Genomic DNA, 24,688 nt, shown 5'->3' with positions numbered 1-24,688 from the left:
GCTGACTGGAAACATTCATTTGACGAAAGTCCCATAGGCCCACACAGGGTCATGTTCTCTGGCATGGCCTTTGGGGGAAGACTTGAGAGAGGGTTCATTCTTTGCTAGTATCAGGCAAGAATACTGGCGTGAGGAGCCATTTCCTTTTCCAGGGGATCTGAGACTGAACCCAGGTCTCCTGCACTGCAGGAGAATTCTTTAGTGATTGAGCCACCAGGGAAGCCCTAGAATAGAGAATTATTTCTTCAAAAACAAAACGGAAACCTTCCGGTGGGACCTCTCTGGCAGTCCAGGGGTTAAGACTCTGTGCTTCTGGTACGAGCAGCCTGAGTTCCATCCCTGGTCAGGAAACCAGGATCTCACATGCCATGCGGCATGACCAAAAACCAGAAGCCTTCTGGTCTCGTCTATAGGTACGGCTTAGGGAGGTGGGAAGACTGCCCATCAGGGAGGCTAGATCAGGTTCCTTTGTTTTCTCTAAATAACATCGACTTTTGTATCTGCTTGGTTACCCTGTAAAGCAAATGCATCTGCCTGGCTTCAGCCTTAGTTTACTGAGCTGGAAGATGCGAATCCCAGCCCCCAACTAGGAAGGGTAATGCTAGGGTTCAATGAGATGGAGGAAGAGTGTGAAGAACAGGGTCTGGCATGCGGCAACCATTAAACGCTACTAGTAACTCTTCACTTTAAACCAGGTTGGGATTCTGTAAGCAGGCTAAGTAGTACTCAGTATAGATTAAGGTCCCAGAGTAAATTCTCATACACTCAGATTGTGGACATTCCAGAGCATCAAAGTCTACATTCACCTGATAACACTGTTCCTTGTGTGGACTCATTTTAAACATTTATTAAAAAAAGCAAAATGTACGTTCATCTCAAATAGAACAGTTAAAAATGGTAAAGCAATACAAACAACTTGTTACTAGCAGCATCCAGTTGTTAGAAGGTCCGGCCCCGCTCCTCACTCTGCTCTGGCAAGCTCAGCCTCTTCTGAGCCCTCTGCCACCTACACCGCCCTCCGTCATAGTGCAGGTGAAACCACAGTTTATAAAATTAACAGTTTAAGGTTAAATAAGCTTAAATAAGGGTGTTAAATACAAGACACTTCATCAAAGCTTCTGTACAAAGATAAACAAATTTGGCATTGTACAAGTGATTCTGCTGGCTCATGGCACACAGGAGGGCTCTCGTAAGTAAGCAGATTGACGCTTTTTTTCAACAGAGCATTAACTATACAAAAGTGAACTAAGAGTTGAAGTGACTACTCAGTGAGCCATTTACAAGGCATATGAATCTTTTTTTTAATCAGAACACTGTTAATATTCAGGCACCGTTTGCTCCTGCAAATAAATAAGTCTCTAAAGGAACTGCATTTGAACTTGTGTTAGACACATCAGTGCTTTTTCTGTCCCCCCTGCCCCGACACGGCTTTTCCAACTATTTCATCTGCTTCTTTCTTATTGCTATGATAATGTGGCTGTGGAAATAAAACTACTGTACATCCAAAAAAATAGAGCACCTTTAACATTAAAGTATATGTCTGATTATTTGTTCTCATGTTTATTTTACAATTCTAAAGCCCAAACTATGGTAAACTGCTTTAATATCTCTACTGGGTCACCTGATACATAAAGCCCAACCATCGTCCCTTGTGAGGTAAGCCCACACAGAGCTCCATTTCAGCAGAGCCTGAAAGGTCCACACTGACACCAGCGTTACATTCATCTCCATGGGTGTTGCTCTCTGCGGTCACACGGTGGCTCCCTGTCCTGCTGGGGGCATGGTGCTAGACAGAGCGGGACAGCAAACACAGCTACGATGGGCCAGAAGCACAGCGAGAAACCACATGTTGGCGACTATGAAGGGACCCCGGGCTTCCCCGGGGTCCCCGGCTGGGCGGCGGCCTGGTTACGGCTTCTTGTCGATGGTGGTGAAGAACCACTCTGTGAACTTGCGCAGCTGGGCTGCAGCTGTCTGCGACTCCTCCTGCAGCCGCAGGTTGTCCTGCCGCAGGTGCTGCACCTCCGCCTGCAGCGCTGCCTTGTCCTGCTTCTCCTGGGAGAGGGGGACGGAGACAGACAGTCATGCACCTGCTAGACACAGCCTCTCCTCCCAGCTGCAGTCTAAGCACTTCTGTCCCTACTTATGTATTTTACAGATCTGTTTATTTATTTCTTGGTGGCAGAGGGGATCTGACTGCCTGTTCTGGCTTCCCCAAAAATGAGGGTGAGAGTAAGTAACTAAGAATATTCTTTCCTTTCATCCCACTTTGCTCCCATAGGAGCCAAGACAGCTGTTATATGGGAAGATGATAAACCAGTTTCGATCACCTTCTGTCTGAAAAAGGGGGCCTGGGAAGAGGTATGGCCTTGGATAGGAGGACAGAGCTTCTGCAGCATGCCTTCTTACTGGACAAGTCAGAATCTGCAGAGCTGCTGATTGTGGGTTTGGTTTCCACCATCTCTTCTCATCTGAAAGCTTTCCTGAGAAGGTGTATGTCCATAATAACCTTCAAAGTGTGCTACTAAAAACTGTTCAAATAATCAAGACTTTTCAGAAGAATCACAGAGTTTCCACCAGACAGTAATTTGTGTCCCGTACACACAAATTTGAGCTCCCAAATGCTGAAAGGGATGTCTTGACCAAGACAGAAAGAGGAGGTCATCCTCACGGTGAATGCCATTTTTAAAGGGAGGTGACTTGTTTGTCAACATCGCAGACACACCTGCAGCACTGAGCTGGGAGCTCAGGCTCTTCAGGACACTGGCCCCCTTAGCATATCTGGTCCTGTCCTTGATGTTTGCTCCTTTCTCCTGTCCCTCCACAACCCGTCCCCAACACCACTTGCCTCATCTAATGAGCAAAGACACCAGTCTCAAGAGGAGGCTTAGATTAGGACTGGTTGCTAACTCAGCCCACTCAAGTCTGGTCTTCTCTTGGTCACTGCAAGAGGCTCAAGCTCCTGTTCTCCCCTAGCTCGGGGCTCTCATTCCCAACACAGCTCAGACATCCCTGCTGCAGCCCAGCTGCCAGCCTCTCATGACCCCCAGCCCTTCTCCTCTACCCAAGGAGTGTGTCCTGTCACTAAAACCTTCTCTAAACACCTTCTTCCATGACTGTTCCTTTAATTTCAGCTGTAAATGAGTCTTGGCTCTCTCTTGGGGATGCTGCTTTCCCAGCAGCTCAGAATGGTGAGGGCTTGTTTTGAAGAGCACGTTGGTTAGAGGCAAGACAGACCAACACCTTGCCCCTGCTGCCCAGGGCAGGTAATTGCTCTCGCCTAAAATCCCAGCTCCTTTGACAGCAGGACATTGGCTGTAAGACCTGGCACCCCTGCTCTCTGCCATGGTCAACTGTATCTCCAGCCCTTCCCATCATGGAAGATTCTAGAACATGGTTCACTTTTCTTCTTCCCTTCTCCATTCACCATGTCTGTTAATGACTTCAAGACCCAGTAGACAATCCATACGATTCAGCCTTTCTGTGATCTTAAGCCCACCCTTCTCACTACCCCTCACCCCGCCTCAGCCATATCCTGGACCTTGAAGCTATTATTGATAACTGCACGTGTTCCTAAATGTTTCAAGCCCTGACTGCCTGATCACTGCCTGTTGTCTTTTTAAAATAATTTCTTCAGTATCCACCCCTCAAAAATGACCTAATCCACCAATCCTGCCTTATGGTCAACGTCCACTGACACCCACTGCAGGGACATTATCCCACCTCACCCGGCTTAGACTCTGAGTCCCTCAGTTTAATCATGTCCTTTACAAACTGCGTAACTCTAATATTGGTTAAATTCAACTCTCCAATTATTCTACACCTGTCGGGAAACAGAGTTACCAGCCATCCCAGTTGGTCTGAGATGTTCCCGGTGCCAGCTCTAAAAGTTCTGTGTCTAAAACCCACTAGGTAAACTAGGACAGTTGGTCATCCACGTTGGAGGAAACACCTAATTCATGCTACAGTCCCACTAAATACCCAATTACCCTCCATTCGACACCTCCCCTCCATCCTTATAGCTCTCACCCTCTTTCCCACTGCTCACTCTCAGTTCTGGAATAAAGAAGTAAACTAGAGGAGAACTTCGTCAACCTGTCTCTGTTTGGACTACAGCCATACCTCCCTTCACTAGGCTTTGCAGAGACTGATGTTTTACAGTTTGTAGGTCTGCGGCAACCCTGCATTAAGCGAGTCTCTCAGCACCACTCAGCCAACTGCATCTGCTCACGTCATGGTTCTGTGGCACATCTGCTAATTCTGCCAGTATTCCAGACTTTTCCATTGCTATTACATTTGTTATAGTGATCTCTCATCTTCAGTGTTACTACTCTAACTGCCGTGGCACGTTTTAGCATAAAGTATTTTTTAATTAAGGAATGTGCATTGTTTTTGTAGACATAATGCTACTGTACCACTTACTAGACTACAGTACAGTGTAAACATGAACTGAGAAACCAAAATATTCACGTGACTCAATTTATCATGATATTCATTTTATTGCAGTAGTCTGGAACCAAACTTGCAACATCTCTAAGGTAGACTTGCACTCATGTGTGAATCACTCATACACACTCTGCTCTGGTAACTATTGAGAATAGTCCTTACTCACATCTGGGGCTACACCCTCCTTGCTAGGCTTAGGACATTACACTCATTATTCCCACCATTCTTTCCCTCCCAACTGGGTTATTTCCACCAGCATTCATGTCAGCTGTTACTTCTCCCTTCTTTCACCAACAAAACCCTCCCCACCCAACTATTCACGCTCCAGCTACTATACTCCATTTCATTTTCCTGGAGAGTGAAGCAGCTACCCAGCATGGCACTGATAATTCAGCAAGAGCTCAGCAAATGTCCATGGAATAAACAATGTCATGTCTTTTGAGGACTGAGCACACACAGGTTGCTGGGTAGAGAAGATGCTGGCTCACTGGGGGGACCATAGCTTGGGGTGACCAGGCTTGCTGGCACCAACTAACTCCTTTTAGGTCAACTCATAACTGATAACCCACTGAACTGACAAATGCTAGTATGCTGCGTGTCTACCTCACTCTGAAGACCGGCCACCCAAAGGCTCATCCTCGTTCAGTCATATCTACTGGATCCTGAGTCTCCTACAATAAAATACAGTAGCTGTGGGCAGGAGATGGAGTCAGACCTTGGGCATCTCCATTCCCATTTACTGTTGGGCTTTGACGAGGGCACTTATTGTTCTCAAGGGTCTTTCTTTTTATTCCTAGTAGTTAAAAGAGGTTGATTGTATAAGAGAAAGAGTTCTGAGCAGGAACTTCCAATTGATTGTTTTACCTTCCGAAGGTCTGTCTGCAGCTGCCGAAGAATCAACTCCAGCTGGTTGACTTTCCCAGTCAGTGTGGATGGAGACCGCTCCCTAGCAAGGAAGGAATGACTTAGAACAACTCAAGAGTGCTGAAGTCAAGGCAGGGCATTCAGTAAGTCGGCAATGTTTTCATGGAAGACATGCTATCATGTGCCGAGAGCACAGCAAGGAAATAAATAAGATTATGTCAGATGTTGAAGGTCAGCATGTCACTGCTTTGGTGGAAAATCCCTCCTGGGTGGCTTTTGACTTAAAAGGGGCTTCAGAATCTCTACTGGCGTATACACTGGTAAGAAAACAAAAGATAGATGATCTAAATGCGTTTAGGTAGCCGAGATTAGGCAGACCAGAATCAAGTCCTAAAGAGAGACCCAATTGCCCCAATTTGCCTTTCTCTATCAAGAACGTATCAAGAAACTCATCACCAAGATGATCATGCAAGTCGCTGGCCACTCAAGCTGACAGAAGAGTGGGAATTAGGAGTGGATGGCACTGAGACAGTATCACTCTGTGGGTGACGGACACATCAAGAACGCAGGGACAGAGGGACTTCCCTGGTGCTCTGGTGGTGAGGACCCCGTGTTGGCCATGCAAGGGGCATGGGTTCAATCCCCATTGGGGAACTAAGATCCCACATGTCATGTGATGCAGAAAAAAGTATTTAAAAAAAGAAGAAGAAGAAAGAAGAACACGGGGGTAGAGACAGCTGGCTCCTGGCATACTTCAGTGGGAGGTGAGGGGCTGGGTGAAGGCCCAGAGTTGAGGGGAGTATGTGTGCTCAGGAGTTGAGTACGTGCAGCCTGGCAGAGGGAGGGTGGTCAGCAAGGTATCCTGTGCAGTGCTGCTGCTGTGATCAGGTGGCAGACACTGAATGGGGCCACCCCCTCCCAGGCGGGAACTCAACCTCACCATCCAGGAGGTCTACACATCTTGGAGGCAGGACTCGCCTGTGGAGCACAAGCTCCATCCAGCCCAGCGGGGCAGGAAGTAGAGTCAGGCCTGCTCAGTCCCTCCTCTGGGTCCTTCAGGACTAGGTGGAGACAGGTGAAACGGTTTCCTGGCTGCTTTGGGCTGAGTTTCTGTTAATTGCTGGGGCCTGGGACATGGGAAGGAGGCACACCACAGGGGACACATACCCAGCTGGGTCCATGAAATCTTTGCCGCTGCCAGGATCGACACATAAAGGCAGCTCCTGGGCCCCTTCCAGGTCCTGCTCAGGGTGCATGTCCGTCAGGGCACAGAAGGATGCCACTCTCTGGTCTGGGAAGGGGAGACACACACAGACAGAAGCGTTAGAACAGCTGCAAGGCACTGTCTCCTTGTGGAAATGAACAGTTTCTAAATAAAATCTGCCCCTCCCCCCAACCAGTTATTGCCCTGTTTTAAAGAAAACAAAGAAAAACAATCTCAGGCAAGCTGCTGACAATCAGCAAGCATTCAGATTGGCTGTCCTGCTGGGCTGCATAGCACACAGACACCACAGCCATGGGGAAAACAAGCAGACACTGGATTTGCTACAGCCAATCTTTCTTCTGTGCACATCCCAAGAAATGCCAAAGCTGTCACTGGGTGTGAACGAACGGCGTTGGGTGATGAACAGAACTCGGGAGAGACACCTCTCTCCAAACCTGGAGAGCATCCTTGAGACACGATGGCCCGGACATGTCACCCTGTGCATCCCCAGCCCTCCGCGCTTCTATGACCATGCACACGTGCAGATAATGAAACAGAAAGGAAAGGCTATGGAGGACGGAGCGCCCACAATCAGCCCCAAACAATCACCTAGATAGGATGTGTGATGACACAGCAGCCCAAGTTCTTCATCTGAGTCAAGACCTGAAATAAGATTTAGAATTTTCCTTTGAACAGTAATCTCTCTCCTCACTCTGGGGTACATGTAAGGCGCAGGTGATGGGTCCTCTGAAAAACAGATGTGTGGGTTTGAGAGGGCCACATGTGTATAAGTGTGTGCGTATCTGCAGGTGTGTGTAAGTGTGTGTGCATGTCTGCTGGTGTGTATATGTTGTGTGAAGCCAAGAACTGCCCTGAGAGACTGTAATACAATGCCAAAGTATGTGGTCAGAGTGTACGTTTCACATGTGATGGTCCTGGCTGGACACCAGCTGTCATGCACAATAGTTAAGCTGCATGCCACACACACGCCAACCCAGCTGCAGGAAGGTGAGCATTCTGGGTCTGCTTGGATGACCTGCTCCCTGAAGGTGAAGATGGTGGTAGTGAGAGAGATTAGCAAGTATTTTCACTAAAACCCTTAGAGAAGATCTGTAGCACGGGCAGCAGTGATCAGCGTGACTACCTTCCCTCCCCCCGCCCCCGCCCCCAAACAGCACAGGGCCATTTCTGTTCCCAGCAGCAGTGACTTCACATTCAATGTCTGGAGCTGGGCAGGAAAGGGGATGTGATATTCTTTGAAATGGGCACCAGACTAGCCCAGCTCTGAGGGCTGAACACAAGAATACTGGCCCAGAAATGCTGAAAGGCATGCAGAGAAAACCCTGCTTTTCAGCAAGGTGGAGGTGAGGACCAGGGATGCATCTCACCATCCACACGGACTCCCCTCCACACGCCCGTGCCCGAGCGCGTCTGCAGCTGGACTCTGAGGGATACAGCAGGTGCCTTAGTGCTGCTGCCGCTTTCTCACATGATTTGATTAATGGCTGAGAAACCATACTGGGGTCCGTGTCACGGGTGCTCTGTGCTTAATTTAACCTATTACGTCTCCCCCTGGCTGCTGGCTGCGTCTCCTAATGAAGCTACCTGCTCAGCCGGTGGTTTCTGGAGGGTCCCACACAGCCCGCTAATGAGAGAGGATGGTGGAGCTGCCGGGAGCTCTGGAAGGAGCCAGGCGGCAGGGCCAGGGTGCCGTGCTGAGCACCCCACCTGCAGGAGCATACAGCAGGTTCCCCGCCGCACGTCCCTCTCCCCCATCAGGACTCCTCAATGCCTGCTGACAGGCACTCAGGTGTCCTTCAGTCAACATTCCGGAAAGGCTTAAGGGCTCGCTCCACACTTGGCACCTTCTATAGGGTGACAGACCTATAACTATAGATTCCTGAGAGATGACCATGTTCCCAATTTGATAGACTAGTAGGATTTATACATCTGATGAAATAATCTGTAATTTAATTATGACTAACAGCATATAGAGAATGAACCTATGGTTGCTGGGGAGGGCAGGATGGGGGGTAGGGATAGTTAGGGTGTTTGGGATGGACATGTACACACGGCTATGTTAAAAATGGGTAACCACCAAGGTCCTATTGTATGGCACAGGGAACCCTTCTCCATGTCACGTAGCAGCCTGGATGGGAGGGGAGTTGGGGGGAGGATGGATACATGTCTATGTATGGCTGAGTCCCTTTGCTATCTACCTGAAACTATTACAACACTGTTAACTGTTATAACAATTATTAATTGTTATACACCAATATAAAATAAAGAAGCTTTTGAAAAAAGATTAACAGCATAATTTGGGCACTGCCTGCTTTTACGCCTGATAAGGTGTGACCAGCAGAGGTGGGGCAGGAAGGATGGGTGCACAGGCTGGGGGTGAGTGGCTCTGGGGAAGGGTGGGGGGTCTGGGCTGCCAGGGTGCCAAGATAACCTTCTGCCCTGTGACAGCCCTGAATCAGGAAATGATTCCCACTTGAAAAACACAGCAAAGCAGCAGGCACATTTTTTATTTCACAGCGAACTTAACTACTGAACAAAAGGAATGAAAGAAAAGAAAAATTTATTTTGCTCACTTTTTAAAAGTCTTGCTGACTCATCCACATTTTATGCAACCCAGTGAGACTTCAGTTAGTTTCTATCTTTCTTAATATAGTTGGTTCTGATCATCAAGTCTAAATATCTCAATGAAAACATCTTGGCTTGCTTCATCTATTTTTACCTGAATTGATAAAATACCTGCATATTTGAAGAACCAGAACTTACTACTGGCAGCCATTCAAACATTCCTTGGGGAGAAATGAGGTCCTACCAGTCAGGAGGCAAGAAGCCAGAAATAAAGAGTTTTGCCAACAATGTAATTTCACAAAGAAGATTTCACTTTGAATCCAAAAAGCTTGGGAGGTTGAAATGCTACTAGAATGCTACAGACACTAAACTACTTTGTAAAATGGCTAATTTAGTGACAGTTTCCAGTAGAAGCTTTATTCCTCCAGAGCTTATTTCGGTAATAACAAATATTCAGTAACCAAGAAATTACTGACATTGAACCAAAAGGCACAGACAAGACTATAAGAAAAAGGGAGGCTCAGAATATGAACTTCATGTAAACGGTGAGCACAGCAAGGATCCAATTACCCACACTGTACATGTTTTCCCTTGAAATCATCTTTAAAAAACCTGATTGCAATGTCAGTTTCTTGTTTTTAAAGTTTATTTTTTTGAAGTATAGTTGATTTATAATGTTGTGTTGAGTTCTGCCGTAGAGCAAAGCAATTCAGCTATATAGAGATATAGACATTCTTTTCCATTATGCTTATTACAGGATATTGAATATAGCTCCCTGTGCTACACAGCAGGACCTCGTTTACTGTCAGTTTCTCACCCTGGTGCATTCAGCACTGAACAAGAGGATGCACAGTCAGTAGGCTACTCCATATCCGTGTGGAGCTGAGATCGCTGACACAACAGTTGCCTGCAAATAATCCCCATGACCCCAGGCCAGCTGCTTGGAGCAATGAACCCCCTAAGGCCAAGCCTGCTTCGTGAGGGATGAGTGCTTGATCAACTAGCCATGTCTGTTGAGGGCCAGGAACAGGAGAACAGATATGCCCCAGACGCATGCCGCACAGGACATGCAAGCGTGAGGCTAAATTAAATGAAACCCGTTTCCACAAACAAAGCTGTCCTAATGTCTTTGCTACACTACACATTATAGAAAAGTTGGGGCTCTCTAGCTACAAGTGGGCACACACACATCGCTGTATAATACAGGGAACCCAGCCCGGCGCTCTGTGATGACCCAGAGGAGTTGGTTGGGGGTGGGTGCGAAGGAGGCTAAAGAGGGAAGGGATATATATATATACACACACACATACCCTTATGGCTGATTTGAGTCACTGTATGGCAGAAACGAACATAAAATTATAGAGCAATTATCCTCCAATTAAAAATTTGTTTAAAATGTATGCTTTTCATGCTCTGTTCAAGAAACCAAGGGCATAGGTAACCTAATAAAAGTGTAAACTTGTACTTCTCCGGAAGATACACTTACATGAACCATTTCATTTCCACAGTGGTGTCTGATAAATGAGTTAATTCTGCACATGCCACGAGCTCACACATCCGCTTGCAATAATTACCACCAGTGGGGAAGAGCTGAAATCTCGAGGGGAGGAAAGGCCTGCAGGGAGCCGTGTGGGATACTGACATCTAGTCTCTGATCATCGGTTTATAAAGCTGCCTTTAACGCTTCGTTCCACTTAAGACAACATCATCCACTTAACAAATGCCCAAGAACACGCCAACTGGCCACCCCTGATATTCTGACAAATGAGAACCACCTTGAATCCTAGGACTTTTAAAAAGACTCCACTCTCCTCCTGTTTCATTGTCCAACCCACAGCCAGCTTTGCTTGTTGGGTTTGTTCACCTGACCATACTGCGGGGATAGGATCTCTCTCTATATCATTTGGTCCCTCTCTACCCTACATTATTCCTTTCACTTCACACATAAAGGAAGTGAAAAGTGTGAAGGGTGACAGATGATGGCCTCAGTGTATAATAACATTGATGAGAGGTGCTGTGTCGGAGTTCTGATGGGCAGAGGGTCACATCTCACCCCTTTCCCTGAAAACAAAACAACTGCCCACATGGCAGCGAGCCAGGACTGGGACTCAGCCAGTTTTCAAACTATCACAGGAGAACGGAGTGGCAGGCGTGGACCCTGGTGAGAGGCACTCTGCACCCGACTCACCTTCTCTCTCACAAGCTTATGAAGGAGTTTTCAATTTTTAGAGACTGGTTTTGGAGCAGAGTTGCATAACATATCTATTTACTTATTAATTAATGTTTAACAACGCTGCACAGCATTTCTGTATTGAACGGTTTCTATTCTTTTGAATCATTGCCAGTAAGCAAGTTCTCAGGAGTGAGATTTCTGGTCAAAGGGTGGGTACATTTTCTGGCTCTAGTTATATGCTGTCATTCTGCTTGAACACAAAGATGGATTGTTTCATAATCTTTGTGATGATACCAGCTGAGAGTGTTCTTCGTAACTGTTCAGAGCGGCTGCGCGGTTTTTCATACTCACAAGGTGGCTCATTTTTGTCCACACTTACATGTGTGGCTGAACACTTTTCAAGTCCTTACTTATTGTGTGATCCTTCTCTTGGACCGTGTGTCATATGTCCTGACCATTCGTTTCTCGGGCATTTGGTATTTTTTGGTGGTCATGTTCCTTCATTCATTGGAGACACTTAGGTTTCACCTATCAAATGTATCACAAATCTTACCCATGTTCCCCAGTTCCCCCTTTAATGTTCTCTTCCAGGTTCATAAAAGATTTAAATACTTTTATCTGGTCCCATTGTATTTTGCATGTTCTCTCACAAATCCATAGTTATGGTACTGGCATGCTTGTAAAACATTAATCTTTGTCTTTACTTTTTCTAGAATCGACTTTTCCAATTCCTAAATCCAAATGGAGTATGGAAATCCCACCCCACTCCCATTTGACTCTTAAATATACACAGGTTTTGGTCTAGGCTCTTTTTTTTTTCCTTCAAAAGGACTAATTTCTATTTTTTGAATCATTACTATGTTGTTTTAATTATTACTGACTTGCAGTAAACTTTTATTGTTGACCATTATTCATCTATTTTCCAAATGGATGCAAGTATCCTACAGATATCTGAATTGAAATGGTACAAACTCTATGAATTAACTCAGGAAGGGCTCTCATCTTTCCTGTGTGCTTTCTATCCACTCCTATCCTTCCATATATCAGGACTTTTCAGGTATCAAAGTGCCCAGTGCCTTCTCTCCTTATGATTCTAACGATGGGTGAACTCCCAAGGACTTTATTTTGACCTTGCTAAGGTTTCCTTTATGACTCTATGTGGACGACTGCACATGCCACTCCTCACACCAGGACGAAGCGCCTACTTCCATCCTGGGATCTGGGCTGGCCTTGGACTTCCTCTACCCAACAGGATGTGGTGGATATAACGTTCTGGGTCCTGAAACATCACATATCTGCTGCTTATGCTCTCCTGACTCCTTAAGCCACATGTGAAGAAGCACAATTACTTTGCTGCGGACAAGGCTCCAGCCAGATCCCAGTGTTCCAGATACAGGCATACAAGCGGAGTCACCTTAATGCTCCAGACCCAGTTGAGCTCCAGCTGAATACAGCTGCATGACTGACATCAACTGAAAACAGGAACAGAAGAACCACTCTGCTGAGCCTGGCCAACCCATGGAATCATGAGACATGACAAACTATAGTCTTTGGCCATAAATTTTAGGGTGGTTTGTTATACAGAAATAGATAACTGAAAAGGCTAATAACAATGTGTTGAAATGAGGCTTATAAAAATACGAAATATACTTTAGAATACCTACTTTATAATATCTAATAATTTTTGATTTATATTTTCTAGATATAGAATTATATCCACAAATATTTCCTTTCAAAATTTACTCTTTTGAACACTGGATTCCAGTGCAAATTAAAGGACATGATCTCTGAGGATGTCCTTGCTTAGCCTCTAGACTTAAGTGATACACTTTAAACATTAAAAAATTTTTTCCATTAAGTGTTATTTGGTATAGTATTATATAACTATATTCAATATCCTGTAATATCTGTAAGGGAAAGGAGTACGAAAAAGAAAAAATAAATATTTATACACACGTTTGTATATATAATATATATATATATCTGAATCACTTTGTTTACAGCTGAAAGTAACATAACATTGTAAATCAATTTTAAAAGTATTATGGAATAAAGTTGATATTCTTTGTTAGGGTTTGAAGATATCTCTCGATTCTTAATTTTTATTAGAAATAGGTCTTAATTCTATTATACATACCCTTTCTGAGAAATTGATATGGTAACTGCTAATGACTTCATCTATTATAACTTATTATGATTAAAAGTTTTCTTTGATTAAACCAGCTAACTTCTTGCTAATAACAATGAATATCTTTTCAATTTATGACTGAGCTTCATCTAAGCTGTCTCACATCAACATGAATGACTAAGATTGTCTTACAATTTTTCTTTTCTATGTGCTATGAGGAAAGAATCCTATTATGCAATGAGGCTGCTAATACATTTCAAGAAAAATTTATGCAAGGGCATTATCGCTCTTTGAAACTTTGAAATAATTAACTGTAAACATTAGTTTTGGGTGATATTTGGGATCTGGAAATATTCTTGCATAATTTTTTCAATGCCCTCCACACTGTGACTTCTACTTACTGTTTCTCATGCTCTTTCCCCCCTACTTTCTTGCAGGAAATATCCAATTATCTTATTCATCAGATTTATTCCTATATAGGAATAAAGTGACATCCCTTAATCATGCTATCCATCCCTTAATCATGCTATCATCTCTCATCTATTTAATACTAATTTCCTTCCTCATTTCTAATTTTGTTCACTTGTGTGTTCATTTTCTGAACCAATTTATATTGGCTTACCAATATTCAAAGAAAAAAATGACCATTAATTAAATTTACAAGTTTCACAGAAATTTCAATTGAAAGTTTTTTAAGAAAATCATTTGATTTCTTTCTTTCCTTTTTTTAAATTTTCTTTTCACAACCTCTGTAGAATGTTTTTGAAGTACAGTTACTTAATTTTCATTTTGTTTTTCCATTTAAATATAAGTTTCTGAAGCAGTCTTTTTGTTTAAGGCCTACTACCTGCTGTAGTCCAAAGACTTCTCTAGGTAACCTCTTCTTCATCTTCACTTATTAGAAAAGAAAAAGACGCTCTTATCATAGTCCTAAATTCTTCCTTGCTTCAGCTGTGTCCAACTCTCTGCAACCCTGTGGACTGTGGCCTCCCAGGCTCCTCTGTCCATGGGGCTCCCCAGGCAAGGATACTGGAGTGGGTTGCCAGGCCCTCCTCCAGGGCATCTTCCCGACCCAGGGACTGAACCCATGTCCCCTGCATCTCCTGCACGGCGGGGAGATTATTCACCTGCTAAGCCCCCTGGGGAGCACAATCATCACTAGACAAACATTTAGAGCTGTCTGAATTGTTGAAGATTTTCGTTTATGTTTTGCTCCTATTTTCTGATTTAATTCCCATTTCATGCCTGTGGAGGTAAGTGTGCGGAAAGGCGCCTTCTCTTAGTGACCCCTGGGGAATGCTATGCACAGGATGCTTAGAGAATGTTGTATTCCTACACCACTGTGAATGGTATCTTCCGTGTACCCAGAGAGCACACTGTGTACCTGGAGAGTTCAAACACGTTTAAGCAACCAAGACTGGGGCTGATTAATTTGGTATTGCTGCTGTATTCTTTTTTTTTTCATACTTGATAGGAGCTTCTTCCTTGGTCACAAAACCCAAGCCCATACACAAAATTAGGGACACTTTTAGATGCCTCTTTTGAAAGACTGTTTTAGTTCCTTTTAACTGAGTTAAAAGACAAACAAACAATTTTTCAACACTATTTTGAAAACTAAGTTCAGGAATACACTTAGTTTCCTTTTATCTACAAACAGCGCAATTCCAATTCCAACCAATAAGGTCACAACAGACTGGATCAGGCCAATGTAGAGGTTCTTTTGCACTGTGCTGTGCTATGCTTAGTCACTCAGTCGTGTCTGATTCTTTGTGACCCCATGGACTATAGCTCACCAGGTTCTTCTGTCCATGGGGATTCTCTAGGAAAGAATACTGGAGCGGGCTGTCATGCCTTCTTCCAGGGGATCTTCCCAACCCAGGGATTGAACCCAGGTTTCCCGTATTGCAGGCGGATTCTTTACCATCTGAACCACCAGGAAAGCCCATGAACACTGGAGTAGGCAGCCTATCCCTTCTCCAGGGGATCTTCCCAACCCAGGATCGAACTGGGGTCTCCTGCATTGCGAGTGGATTCTTTGCCAGCTGAGCTACCAGGGAAGCCCACGTCTGCACTACTTGAAGATAATGTTCACTTATATTAGTTCTCACTCAAAACACCAGAGGAAATAGGAATCGGCACGGGATAGTAAAACCAAATTCTTAAACCCATGTGTCCAGTGTCAATTTTAGCTCTTAGATAAAGGCGTGGGACGTAAATGAGGCAGAACAGCAGGGAAGAGTCACGCCTGCTAGGGACAAATGACAGTATGGCATTATACAAGGCTCATGGTATCTCAACCCAACAGATACATTCAATTTTTTAAAGCCTGTCTTCAAATGTGCTGACTAATCATGTGTGGGCCCAGACTCTTTCCAGAGGGGTCGGAGCTCAGTAAGGCATCCTGAGATGCCTTGATTACTTTGTAATGATTAAATAGGCACACAGGGGCTTTCTGGACTATCTTTTCTTCATGAAGTTGAGTCTAGCTCAGGAATAGCTTTGAGAATTGGTACAGAAAGATAAAGCCACAAGCAGGGCAACTGGTCATCCAGTAAAGACTTTTCTTTTTAAAGTGCTGAGGGATGCCTATGCTCACATCAGCACTATTCATGACAACTGAGATGGAAACCACCTAAATATCCATCAACAGATGAATGGATAAAGCAGATATTACATGTATACAATGGAATACTACTCAGCCATGAGAGAGTGAAGTGATGCCACGTGCAGCAGCGCAGATGCACCTAGAGATGAGCATACTAAGTAATTCGGAAAGAGAAAGGCAAATACATGATATCACTTATATGTGGAACCTAAAATATGACAAAATGAACTTATCTATGAAACAGAAACAGACTCACAGACACAGAGAACAGACTAGGAATTGCCAAGGTGGGGGGAAGGTTAGGGGAGGGATGGACTGGGAGGTTGGGGTTAGCAGATGCAAACTATATTATACATAGGATGGATAAAACACAAAGTCCTGCTGTATAGAGCAGAGAACCATAAACCACAGCGGACAAAAAGAATATGAGAAAGCATGTGTGTATGTATATGCATATAACCGAATCACTTTGCTATGCAGCAGAAATTAATACAACATTCTAAGTCAACTAGACTTCAATAAAACTAATTAATAATAAAAAAAAAGTGGTCAAGGGGATGGATCACATGGTCACCACCGTGTCCACTTCCACCACAGTGGAGCTGACACTGATACAAAAGGATCTGATTAGCCAAAGGTCTGCAGTTGCAGATTTTTGAATCTTTCGGAACTGACTATTGTCTCAAAATGGCATACTACCCTATGGTTTGGCACCAAAAAGTGAGTGGAACTTTTACACATGACCTCAACTCCCTCTATATTTTCGGTAGAATGTTGTTTGGAAAGTTCAGAAAGGGCAGGGAACCAAAGTCTGCTCCCCTAGCAAACAGAATCCCACATTCTATCTGTTCAACTTAGGCACCCCTGCCCTGAGTCACTGGCTAGCAGGATGTTTCTGCTTTTTCCTCCCTTGTCTGACAGGGCCGATGCCCAGCTGGCCTCGAACATCAGCTCAGAAACACGCTGATGAAAGGAATGTGAGGGTAGGGCTGAGAGGAGCTTGCCAGGTCTCTGGAAAGGTTTTCATTTCATAGATGAGCAGGCTGAAGCCCAGCACAAGTGTGTACCTCAGAGGCATGGTGATCAACCTTCAGCGTGGCAATAAAGCACGTAGCTGAGTGACTTGTTCAAAGGCCCGCAGCCCACAGTAGGGCTGCAATTACAATCACAGTCCACAGATGGATAAACCAGCCACTGCTGTCTGTGCCCCTGTGCTATCTGGACCTCCCACCCACAGCCCAGCTCCCTGCAAAGTCCCACTTCATAGCAGCGATTTTATTCTGCAGAGGCAGAAGGGAACCAAGCAAAGACCCCAGTGACGGTGGAGCCAGACATGGAGCGTGTATACATGGTGGCGGTGGCTGAGTCGCCAAGTTGTGTCCATGTGTCTGACTCTTGCAACCCTGTGGACTGTAGCCCGCCAGGCTCCTCTGTCCATGGGATTCTCCAGGCAAGAACACTGGGGAGGGTTGCCATTCCCTTCTCCAGGGGATCTTCCTGACTCAGAAATCGGATCTGCCTCTCCTGCACTGACAGGTGTATTCTTTACTGCTGAGCCACAAGGGATTCCCCTATATTCCCCCACACACACTGCTGTAAATCAGAATAATGAATACACGATGCGAAAGGATCTCAGAGGTTAAAATCTGTACCATGAGCTGCAGTAGCTCAAAGGTGCAGGGAGCCTGTGCACCTTATACCTCCGGCTCCTCTGTGCTTGCTCTCTTCATCTGGTTACCTTGCTGCGCGCTTGATAAATACAGATAGGATAAATTTAAGAAGCAGTTTTCCCTTGAGGAAACTCATCGCTCAGTAAGAAGTGACAGAGATGTGAATAACGCAGAACGGAGTGGGATGTACTGTGCAAATATTTATGTGGGGGGGGGGAGCAGAGAAGACGGAAGTCCTTAGACTCTCACTGGGCAGTGAGACAAGAGCATGCACAGGACATACTAGAGAAAAGGCAGCTCCCTCCTGCCTAGGCTGCTCTGGACACAGGGGAGACCTGTCATGCCTTCTGGGGCTCTGTCACACCAGGCTAGTCTTGGGAGCCTGGGAAATCACTGGAGCTTTTATAGTCCACTCTAACCAACTTCTGGCTGAAAGAAATGAAGGCTGCGTTACCAAGCAGACAGGAGCATTCTCAAGTTTTCACACAGAACAGCTACTTTGTGAATCCAAATGCAAACCCCACGAGTACTTGGCAGGTCCAAAACAGCTGTCCTCTCTCCATCAAGGGAGCAGGAACAGCCCATGTGTTTTGCAGGAGTTTCTTTCTAACAGTTTCCCCCTCTCATCTATCAGAGAAAAATGTCCCAGAGCCCAGACTAACTCACTTCCTCCTTAGACCCCACCCTAAAAGGTGCTTAGGACCAGAGGCACTGATCCCAGCTGATGAGTGAAACTGACTGGCAAGGCAGCTTGTGAAGAGAGGCAGTCAGGGCGGCAGACTCCACCCGAAGCAGTCTGACTGCAAAGTGTACCTGTCCCTCCTGGGAAAAGAACGTGGATTCCTTTCCTGAAGCCTGCACATCACAGGTGATGAGGACTGACTACTCGAGCAGGCAGTGACAGGGTCGGGGGTGAGAAGGGCCCATCAGGTGGCGTTGCCCCTCTATGGGGGTGGGGGCTGGTGGCAGTGAACACCGTTGCTATAACTCAGACACACGGGAGATCCTCAGACAGGGCCCCAGAATGGTCTGCCCTCTGCGGATCCTGCTTGTTACCCAGGAGCCAAAGCTGCAGTCATGGAAAGAGTTTGGCAGCAAATGGAAGAAAGTCAGGAACCCTGTCACTGGGGGCCCCTGGGTCCACACGCAGGTCCTGAGGATGCCTGGGAGACAGAGACAGGCATGCCCTCTGTCTGTGGCCCCATTATCTTTAGGTGGGAGAAAACATGTTTGCTATGGAGCAGCTTCCCCTCTGAAGTTCACTGAAATATTCACCAGAGACGGTGGGAGGCAGTGAGGCAGTGACGGACGGAGGGCCCCAGAGATCAGCCAGCTCAGCACTGTCCCCAGCCACAGGGTTAGAGGGGGACGCCAGCGCCAGACAAGGAGACACTCGCTGGGTCAAGGAGGCCCCACCAGAGTCTGCATGGACTCTGAGCCACTGGACTCCCAGGCCTGCGCCTGTCCTGCCAAACTGGGCAGCCCGGACCTCTGCAGGGCCTTCCCATCCTGTCTCACCTCATCAAGCTGGGTGGAAACATACAGTCTGTGTCCCAGGTCATCACCTTGACATTCCACATAAGAAAACAGAGGTGGAAAAGGAAAAGTGGCTGATGCCAGACCACAGCTGGTACCTGACCTGGCAGCAGGTCTGGGGGTCCCTTTGCCTAGGGGTCACTTCACCACACGCCTGGGTCTCCCTAAGGAAATGCCCCGAGTATCAGCCCAAGCTACCCCCTCGGTTCCCTCCGGGAAGATGTGCAGAGCCTCCAAAGGCTGACCCAGACGACCCCTGCCCTGCCATCCCTAGCCCCAGTGGCCGAGTGTCTTTACCTTCAAATGCCCGGGCAGCATCCACGAGGTGGGTCCAATCTAACCCTGTGGCCGTGTCTGGGAGGGGCATCAGGCCAGGATCTGCGCACTTGGATTTATCCGATAAGGACCCATCGGAGAACCAGAACTCGTCTAGACAGGAAAAAACCCAGAGCGTCAGTCAGATAGCAGTGTGGGTACTGGCTGGGCCTTCAGAAGGGCCCAGGGGGGTTCTTGTCCCAGGAAAGAAACAGACATCCCACCGCTGTTTGTGAAAGAGCCACAAGTGCCAGGCTCACTTAGGGGTCGCCAATAGGCAGGGGCCGGTGCAAGATCAGGGCTGAGGCTCCCACGAACCAGAAACACAGAGGTGAGCTCCTCCTGGGCGGGCTCCTCTGGAGGACACTACCTGGGTCTGACCACCCTGAGGATCACGTCCTGTTTTCCTCAGGATGACTTCCCCATGGGAAGAGTGTTGCAAGCCTCTACCGTAAAAATGGTTTGGTACAATCTCTCTTCTACATTTTGCTATGTATAAAACTGGTGATTGAATTTCACTTCTGACTTAATGAGATGGTCTGATCAGTGGCTGAACCCGCTCCCCATTCTGCACTGAGTATTTGCTAGTCTTCTGTACAAAGACACCTTGTACACTTCTTCTCCTAAACTCTCATCACAGGACGTGAAGCACTTACGTCACTAGTAATACTGGCTGTTAAGAAGTCATTATGCATCTGCAGACACACTTCCCGAAGGCTGGAGCTCCCCTAACACGCCTCTTCTGGACCTGCCCAGAACCATGGCCCACAGCTGCTCACGGACACATCTGACTAATTAGACCAATCAAAATAATGACCACCTGGCTGTCTGAGCCTGCAATTAAGTTATGGAGGGGCCGTAATTAACCAAGTGCACCTGTAATTTCAGCTCCCACGTCCTATGGGGTGGCTGTGAAGTGCTGGCATCTGGACCGGGATGGAGGGAGCCTGGGATTTGCCCTTGAAAGACACTAACCCTCCCTCTCCAGCACCTTCCATGTGAGCTCTTAGCCTACTCCAGCAGCTGCAATTAACAATGGAGCCACTCTGCTCTTAATACCACCCCACTCAGATATGAAGCCATCACCCCCTCCACTTTTTACTTTTAAAGACTTTTTTGATGTGGGCCCTTTTTAAAAGGCTTTATTGAGTTTGACACAATATTGCTTCTGTTGCATGTTTTGGTTTTTTGGCTGTGAGGCATGTGGGATCTTCGCTCCCCAACCAGGGATGGAACCCATGCCCTCTGGATTGAAAGGTGAAGGCTTAACCACTGGACTGCTAGGGAAGTCCTGCCCCATCCATTTTGCAGGGAACCCAGTGACAGGTACTTTACCAAGGTCGCTCCTGCCACCCTCCCTCTCCACTTGCTCGTGCTTTAGACTAACAGCCCTTTCAGCATGTTCTATGCATGAGGTTCTCTGTCCTTGTCTGTTCCTCTCCCGATGGGCCCTCTGAACCCAGGGAGGCACCACAGGGCAGAGGCTGGACTGACTCCACCCAGGTCCCATCTTTACCCAGAGTTTAAGGTTCAACCCCCCAGGGAGAAAGATCAGGAAGCCTGGGGATCTTCAGTCATTTGCCAATCACTTCCTTTATCTCAGAGACAGCAGCTGAAGTAGGTTTTCTGCACCAAGCGTGAAAAAATTATTTGACTTGGTGGCAATTACTCTTGCCACTGATTTCCTTGCAGTGAGTCTGTCAGGGATATATATATATATATATATATATATATATATTTACATGCATCTGGCAGCTCTGGGAAGAGTGCCCCAGGGCGGGCTGGAACCCAGCGTGCGTGAGGCACCCCCTCACCCCCTGCCTCTCCTTCCCTCACTGGAGACGAAAACATCAGAGAGTGAGAAATTGTTCAGGTGAATGGACATTTCTACAGAAAGTGTACTCTCTCGGTCACGTTTTGCTAAGAAATGTCAACATGAGGATTTTCTTTGCCTTTGTGAAGAAACAGTCCTTCACCCGAGCTTTCGGCATCTTGGAGCCCAAAATCAGACCCAATGCACACTCTGCGTGCTGTGTGCTTTCTCCCCGGGGCCACCAGACGATACCGACCGGCTCTAACCCAGGGGTCCCCGACCTTCAGGATGGAACGCCTGGTGACCTGAGGTGGAGCTGATGTGACAATAACAGAATTACAGTGCACAGTAAATGTAACGTGCTTGAATCATCCTGAAACCATCCACCCAGACCCCCTGCCACTGGTCCGTGGAAAAACTGTCTTCCATGAAACCAGTCCCTGGTGCCAAAAAGGCTGGGGACTGCTGTTCCAACAGGAGCCAGGCAGAAAGGGAAAAACAGGAGAGACAGGAAAAGGGGCAAACGCAGGGAGACAGCAGTGCCGCGCCGGAGTCCATCGTACCCGCGTCCTGTCCCTATCGCTCTGTGGGCTCAAAGGGCATCTTTCCCAAAAGCCCAACGGGGTGACCGACAAAGGAGACCTGGCTCTGATTTTATGCGGCACAAATCTGAAGCTTGTGGTCAGAAGCTTCTGCCCAGAGTGAGTGAGGTGTGGGTGAGTGGGCCCCGCAATCCCACAGCAGGGCTCGTCACAGCCACAGGCAAAGCCAGGACATCCTTTGAACCTCCTCCAACTCTGATGGAGAACCAGGAAAGAAGGGATGTGTGCATGCTAAGTTGCTTCAGTAGCGTCCAACTCTTTGTGATCCTATGGACTGTAGCATGCCAGGCTCCTTGGTCCATGGGATTCTCCGGGCAAGAATACTGGAGTGGGTTGCTATGCCCCTCCTCCAGGGGATCTTCTTACCCAGAGATCGAACCCACATCTCTCTGTCTCCTGCATTGGCAGGTGGATTCCTTACCACTGAGCCACCAGGGAAGCCTGAAAAGCACCAATTATTTTAAATAATCAACAAGGACCTACTGTAAAAAATAAATAAAAATAAATATAAAACAATTTTTTTAAATACCTAATTTTTTCTAATGCTTGGAAAATCATATAACTGGGTAAGGCTTCAAACCCCCAAAAGTTCTTTATAATATTTGTAACTGACATTAGGTTCACCCTGGGGACGCCTACTCTGCACCCGCTGTATTCCAGGTCCCGGCAGGTACCATATCCCCAGCAGTCAGGGACGGAATATCCTGCAAGATGTGGGTTCCACCCTTGAGGAACCATCAAGGAGCAGATGAGTCCTGCAGCTGCTGCTCTGCAGCCTGGGGAAGTACATGCAGGAGCTAGCCCCTGTGCTTGGTGCAACCACAGCAGGTGTCACCAGCTTGTTCCCTGGGCTTTCCAGATGAGGAGGACAAGGCGTGACTTAGGTGCCAAAGCCTGCTACTTCTGGGCCAGTGCTCTCAAGCCAGCGCTACTCTGGAGTCCCTGCTGCTCTCCTGGCCGACCCAGGAAGGGAGCCATGATTTCCGAAAGACGGCTGAAGTGCAGGCAGTGCTGCCTGGGCCTCCGCTCTCTGGCCTGGACATTGATTGTGTGGCTTCCTGTTTTTTATCCCGACCCTGAAATCTCGGGGACCATCTATTAAATCTGACTTTACTGCTGCTGTTATAAATGCTGAAGAGCCCTCCTGACAGCATTTCCTGGTGGTCAAATAGCTGTGGTTTCACAATTACTTTCCAGAAACCGAGGGCTCTTCATTACAGGGGAGACAGAGAACATTTGAAATAGAGAAAGAAATGCCACATGGAGTCAGAGAACACCCTGCCTCTAATGTCTGTGGACACTGTCTGTGGGGCGAGCGAGAGCCACACACATTGAGTCTCCTGCTGGGGTCTACGGCATCTTAAGTGGCTACTAAATTAAAAGGAAATTACTGATTTCTTTTACTTCTATTAAATCTTCCTCATGCCTTTTAAACTTCACGGATCATCCTTTGTGAGGGGCTTAGGTGTCACAACTATAGGATGTGGGAACACACAGAACCTAATACTCTCTTTATTTTCCAAAATTTAAGAATTCTTATTTGTCTACCTACCTATGAAGATTTCTACCATTCCCTGGAGGGTTTTATATATTCCATAAAAAATCATGAGTTCTCTTTAAACATGCTCTAAACCTACCAATGCTTGGGACTGCACTGAGTGAAGCCAGGTAACCATGTGGTCTGGGAGGAGAAAGAGCCTATGAACACCTTTCGGTATCTTTGGCTTTGGGACCGGTGAACTGTGTGTCAAAATTTCCCACTTTTTTTTTTTCTACCTGGCCCACTAAAGGAATTTTATTCTGAAACCAGTGATGGAAACAAAGGCCCTAAATGTAATGCAGAAACATCTCAGAGTTTTTTCAATTGTTCGAGCAAGTCATTTTTTTGTACCTCCAAGTTGAAGACAGAACGATACAGCACATTCAGGGTCCTCCCCCATCTAGGAAATATATATGAATTGTGACATGAATCGCACCTAGAATGTGCCTATTAAGTGTCATCTGTCTCCCAAGGCTGGATTAAGATCCTGGTCTCAGGAGAAGAAAGATTCTGAGACAGGCCCAATTTTGAGACATGGAGAACCTAAAGCTATCAGAAGGAGAAGCTTGTGACTGGTAATTACATGGAGAAAAGGGGCAGCGATGAGGTCTCACGAGATTCACTGTGAAAAGATAGGTTTGCCAACCTTTCCTCACACTGTCCTTGGTCCAAATTAGGAACCAGATCCAAACGAGTCTCTATGAGCAGAAGGTGAGATGCTTGCAGGAGTAATGATGGAGAGACTTCAGGAGAATACACGTGCCTTCTGCATACTCTAGCTCCACCACTGTTGCTATTTAAATATCTGGTGCTACCTGCCCTGGCAGCACTAACCTAACTTCCGATCCAAGACGTGAAGCTAAGTCTCTGAAACTAAGAGAAACTCCTAGGCAACCCCAAGTAGTCCTCGTTTCTCGCTCAAGATGTCTGCTGGGCACAAGATTTCATGTGTCCACTCTCTAGTGTGTTCCAGGGTCAGCCTGTTGGAACTACTCTCAGAGAGAGATCTGCTTACTGGGGCTCAGCTGAGCGATTAGAAGTCACAGAAGGCAAAGGATGATGGATATCTGTCTTGAGTAGACACAACAGAGATAACCACACAGGTCATCCCACACTGTGGGAGTCAGGGCTCCCAGGGGTGAGCATCTTCCCAAAGACGACCAGGTCCTTAGAGCCGAATCTCTTGGTGGGAAGGGAGGAAAGAGT

At 46.5% G+C, this 24,688-nt stretch overlaps 1 protein-coding gene across 6 annotated transcripts in view; it reads right to left on the bottom strand.

Annotated features, from left to right (window-relative positions):
* The window catches only part of SIPA1L2 (signal induced proliferation associated 1 like 2), a 242,677-nt gene continuing 218,814 nt past the window's right edge, over positions 826–24,688 (bottom strand). For 4 of the 6 annotated variants that reach the window (XM_018042332.1, XM_018042336.1, XM_018042333.1 and 1 more), the window contains 5 exons: positions 19,510–19,641; positions 7,124–7,177; positions 6,478–6,601; positions 5,311–5,392; positions 826–2,055 (listed from right to left, as the gene is read on the bottom strand). In XM_018042332.1, coding sequence (XP_017897821.1) covers positions 1,909–2,055; positions 5,311–5,392; positions 6,478–6,601; positions 7,124–7,177; positions 19,510–19,641 — 539 coding nt within the window. In that variant the 3' untranslated portion in view covers positions 826–1,908. The remainder of the gene's footprint in view (positions 2,056–5,310; positions 5,393–6,477; positions 6,602–7,123; positions 7,178–19,509; positions 19,642–24,688) is intronic. The other 2 variants (XM_018042335.1, XM_018042337.1) reach the window with 2 other exon arrangements.

The sequence above is a fragment of the Capra hircus genome, chromosome 28 (genome assembly GCF_001704415.2).
Source record: "Capra hircus breed San Clemente chromosome 28, ASM170441v1, whole genome shotgun sequence".
In the NCBI taxonomy this organism is placed as follows: domain Eukaryota; kingdom Metazoa; phylum Chordata; class Mammalia; order Artiodactyla; family Bovidae; genus Capra; species Capra hircus.
Note: the sequence above shows the minus strand (reverse complement) of the source record. Positions and strands in the feature narration are given on the sequence as shown.